This window comes from Chenopodium quinoa, unplaced genomic scaffold (assembly GCF_001683475.1).
Source record: "Chenopodium quinoa cultivar QQ74 unplaced genomic scaffold, ASM168347v1, whole genome shotgun sequence".
Taxonomy (NCBI): domain Eukaryota; kingdom Viridiplantae; phylum Streptophyta; class Magnoliopsida; order Caryophyllales; family Amaranthaceae; genus Chenopodium; species Chenopodium quinoa.
The window spans coordinates 1,299,180-1,303,524 of NW_018744080.1; the positions used below are offsets into that span (position 1 = coordinate 1,299,180).

Below are 4,345 nucleotides of genomic sequence, written 5' to 3' on the forward strand. Positions count from 1 at the left end.
GTGAGAATCTCTTCCTTCTTTCATTTCTTTGGATTTGAATTTGATATTGTTGAATATTTTGATTTCTCTTAGATTTTGATATAGAATGATGATTAATTTAATTTCTAGTTATTTGTTCTTGAATTTCACCATGATTAGTGAGTAGATTAGTTGCTAGGGAAAGGGGGAAGCATGTTTGATTAATGAAATTTCTAGTTGATGCTCTTTGATTGATTGATTTGTTGCAATTAAATTGGTTGACATAGTTTTGCATGTGATTGATTAGACTAGGAGTGATCAACCTATAAGATTAATCTAGATTGCATTGCAACTCTTAATGACATGAACAATTGATTGAAAGTTGCTCTAATTGATTGGGGTTGCTTGTGATTCTTCTTGATTTGCCTTTCATAGTGACACCTAGATTGGCCTATAGGAGATAGCATTTGAACTCTCTTGATTGCTACTATTGTTTGTCCATTGCAATACTTGAATTAATTGATTGAGCTCTAAACTAGAATTATCATTGAACTTGCATGTGGAACCCATATCCCTAGTGTCTAGACCTTTGATTTACTTGATTAGACTTGTTTTAGTTTACCATAGTGCCAACCATAATCTAAACTCCATCTTCGAGGTAGCTTGACTTAGACTCTAGTTTCCATCATTGCATTCCCTAGGGATCGACCCTTAACTTGCCCTATATTCATATAAGGTTGGTTAGGTGTTTACAAATTTAGTTTGACTTGGGGAAGGGTAGATAACGACATACATTTTCCCCTTGTCAGTATTAGAGCTGGCAATCCTGACCCGACCCGAATGACTCGACCCGTGATCCGAAATTGACCCAAAAACGTAGAGCTAAAATTGACCAGAACACAAAACTGACCCGACCCATACCTGATCCGAAGAAGAGTTGACCCGAACTTAGCCCGATACTGGAATTGTCCAGACCCAAAATAACCCAACTCGAATTTGACCCGATACTCGAAGTGACCAGACCCGAAAGTGACCCGATACCCGAAGTGATCTGAAACCGAAGTGACCCAACCCGATTTTGACCCGAATTGATTAACTCGAATGAACCCGAAGCCCTAGCAACCCGAAACGACCCGATCCAAAATTAACAAATAATCAAAATGACAACTTTACCCAAATAAACACTTATCAAAATTAACCTAAATTAAAAATTATATTATTGTGTGTATAATACTGTTGAAATGTGCATATAATTTAGTACTCGTAATTCATAAATAGTTACATTTGATTAGGAACACTAGTTATTGTTATTGTTATTATCACTATTACTCTTAGCTTCTTTTAAGTGTTACATTGAATTTTTTTTTCCACTTTTCACTTTATCTAATGGGGGTTGTTATTCGTCGCTCCCATTTTACCGGGTAACGCTCCCATTTTGACTTTAAGTTCCAATTTTACCCCTAACATATAAATACGGTTTTTTCCACTATACGACTCACATTTCTCACTTTCTTACTTCTCTCTCTAACTCTCTATCTCTCTAAAACACTCTAAATCTGAAAAAAAATTTCTTCCAAATTTTTTTGTTCATTTTTTAAAAAAAACAACAATCATCAAAAACACAAAAAGGATGGGTGATTCGAGGCGAATAAGGCTGACATTCGGAGGGAGGAGTTTTGGCGGCGGTGGAGGCAGCGGGAGGCGGCGGCGACGGCGGCGAGCAGGTGAATTTTTTTTTTTTAAATACAGAACTTGGAACTTTCGCCTAAAAAATCCGGAAGTTCCAAGGAGGATCTGCCTGGAATTTCCGGATCCTCCCTGGAACTTCCGGAAATTCTGGGCGGATCTAACTTCCGCCAAAAATTTCCGGAAGTTCCAGGGAGGATCCGGAAATTTCAGGCGGATCCTCCTTGGAACTTCCGGATTTTTTGGGCGGAAGTTCCGATTTTTTTTTTTCGTTAATAATATGGTTTTTTAATTTTTTATTGTTAATTTAATTTATTTTTTTTGGATTTTGTTATTTTTGTTGTTATTTTGAAGTGTTATGGTTAGTATTATTATTATTATTATTATTATTATTATTGTTGATATTATTATTATTATTGTTATTATTATGGTTAGCATATTTTGTACTGTTATTATTTTTAAAAATATGATTAGTATTATTATTTTGTTGATATTAGGGTTTTTATTATTATTGTTATTATGGTTATTGTTGTTGTTGTTAATTTTGTAGTGTTATCTTTTTTTTTTGAAGCATATTTTGTAGTGTTATTAGTAGTACTATTATAATTTTTAAAAATATGATTAGTATTATTATTATTGTTGTTGATATTAGGGTTTTTATTATTATTGTTATTATGGTTATTGTTGATGTTAAATTTATTTTTTGTTTTTGTTGTTGTTGTTGTTGTTGTTATAATAATATTATTATTATTGTTATTAGTAGTACTATTATTAATATTTTTAATTATGATTAGTATTATTGTTGTTGATATTAGTGTTATTATTATTGTTATTATGGTTAATGTTGTTGTTGTTAATTTTATTTGTTGTTGTTGTTGTTGTTGTTAATTTTAATTTTTTTTGTTGTTGTTATTACGATTATGATTGTTGGTGTTGTTGTTTTGATTATTGTTTATTATTATTATTATTATTATTATTATTATTATTATTATTATTATTATTATTATTATTATTATTATTATTATTATTATTACTAAAATCGGATTTTGTACTTATTTTATGTAGATCGAGGGTTCTGGTGCTCGACATGCAATATCACGACGTCTAAATGCGTCTGTTAGGAGACAGTCATCTCGATCAGCACCGATTCAGCCCGAGCAGTAGCAATACGGGTCTACTAGTGGTTGGTCGGGAGACCCACAGTCTGGTAGTAGTCGGCCCCACAGTCTGGTAGTAGTCGGCCCTTGTACTCTGCAAGTGGAGCACCCATATCTGACGAGGAAGACGAATGCTCGGCTAGTCATGCTGGTGACCGGGATGAAGAACCGGACCCTCAGGATTACCATATGGTATATAGGGGTCAGTTTGGGAGATTTGTTGGTAGTGGATCGAGTCAGCCTACTACCAACTCTGCAGAGGCATGGTTAGTGCAGGAAACGATGTCGGGTGGTCCTGAGGGTGGGACTGTTATCCCTAGTTTTGGCGGTCACGTGGCACGGTATATCTGGATCGAGCAGGAACGTAGTGTTTTGCGTTGTTTGAGTAGGACAAAGTTATGTTCTGACTTGTTCACTTGGAGAGGTCGTCAATCTGTGGAGGACCTCGGGGCGATTGATGCTAGTTGGTTGTCTCACTTGCCCGACCTGATGTTTAAAAGACTTGATTGGCCGTTGATTTCTGCTTTTGTTGAGAGATGGCAGCCAGATATGAACACCTTTCACTTGCCATTTGGGGAGATTACGATCTTGTTGCACGACGTGTACAACATACTTGGGTTACGTGTCGTAGGCAATATGGTCACCACTACTCCTAGAACGGACGTGTTACGGGACGCGTGCTCGATCACCATGGATATGACTCCAGATGATTTGTCTGAGATTTGCGGCACAAAGACCATTTGGCAGGGTAGTGGGGTGTTGACTGATAAGATTTTTGAGTCGACATTGGCGGTTGACCGGGAGTTTAGTGATCAGCTTAATGGATACTTGTGGTTAGTGCTTGGAAGTACACTGTTTGTAGATAAGAGTGGTAACCGTACGCATCCTTCCTTCCTCCACGAGCTATGTTACATGGATGTCCCTGTTAACGAGTATGCTTGGGGAACAGCTGCACTGGCCTACTTGTATCAGCAACTGGGCACGACATCACGGAAAGGTGCTGATTCGATTGCTGGTTGTCTCACGCTTCTGCAAGCGTGGATTTACGAGTACTTTCTGTGCTTTCGACCACAGTAGGGTACCTTGACCCGGGACCTTCAAATGCCTCATGCGTCTACTTGGGATGTTGGAGCGGGATGTCCTAGCAAGAACCTGGAGCGCCTGTTATCTTTTCGTACTAGAATTGATGCGCTTACTGACCGTGAGGTGAACTGGCTACCGTACGGAGCTGATCATGCATTACGAGTGCCCCCCACTTTATTCATTGGCTGCATCCAGTATCGTAACATCATTGAGCCGTACATGCCTGATAGAGTGGTGCGACAGCTTGGTTTCGTGCAAGGCATTCCCCGCGAGATCATCAGGTCAGAGAAGGCCAAGAGGCCGACTAACTTGAAGATGTATCGGGTAGACTTCCCGACCGAGATGACAGATGTGATGTGGAAGAGGTTTGTCCCTGGGGTATCTCAGAGTGTAGTTTTAGGTGCCCTCACCAGGCTTAGTGCTGCATCACCTTCGGTTGCGCCTGGTTACATGCAGTGGCT

At 38.4% G+C, this 4,345-nt stretch overlaps 1 protein-coding gene across 1 annotated transcript; it reads left to right on the forward strand.

Annotated features, from left to right (window-relative positions):
* Positions 1-2,990: 2,990 nt before the first annotated feature.
* On the forward strand, positions 2,991-3,878 carry LOC110691346 (protein MAIN-LIKE 1-like). The gene has a single exon (XM_021868266.1). It carries the CDS (start codon positions 2,991-2,993, stop codon positions 3,876-3,878), a length of 888 nt encoding a protein of 295 aa, XP_021723958.1.
* Positions 3,879-4,345: the final 467 nt, after the last annotated feature.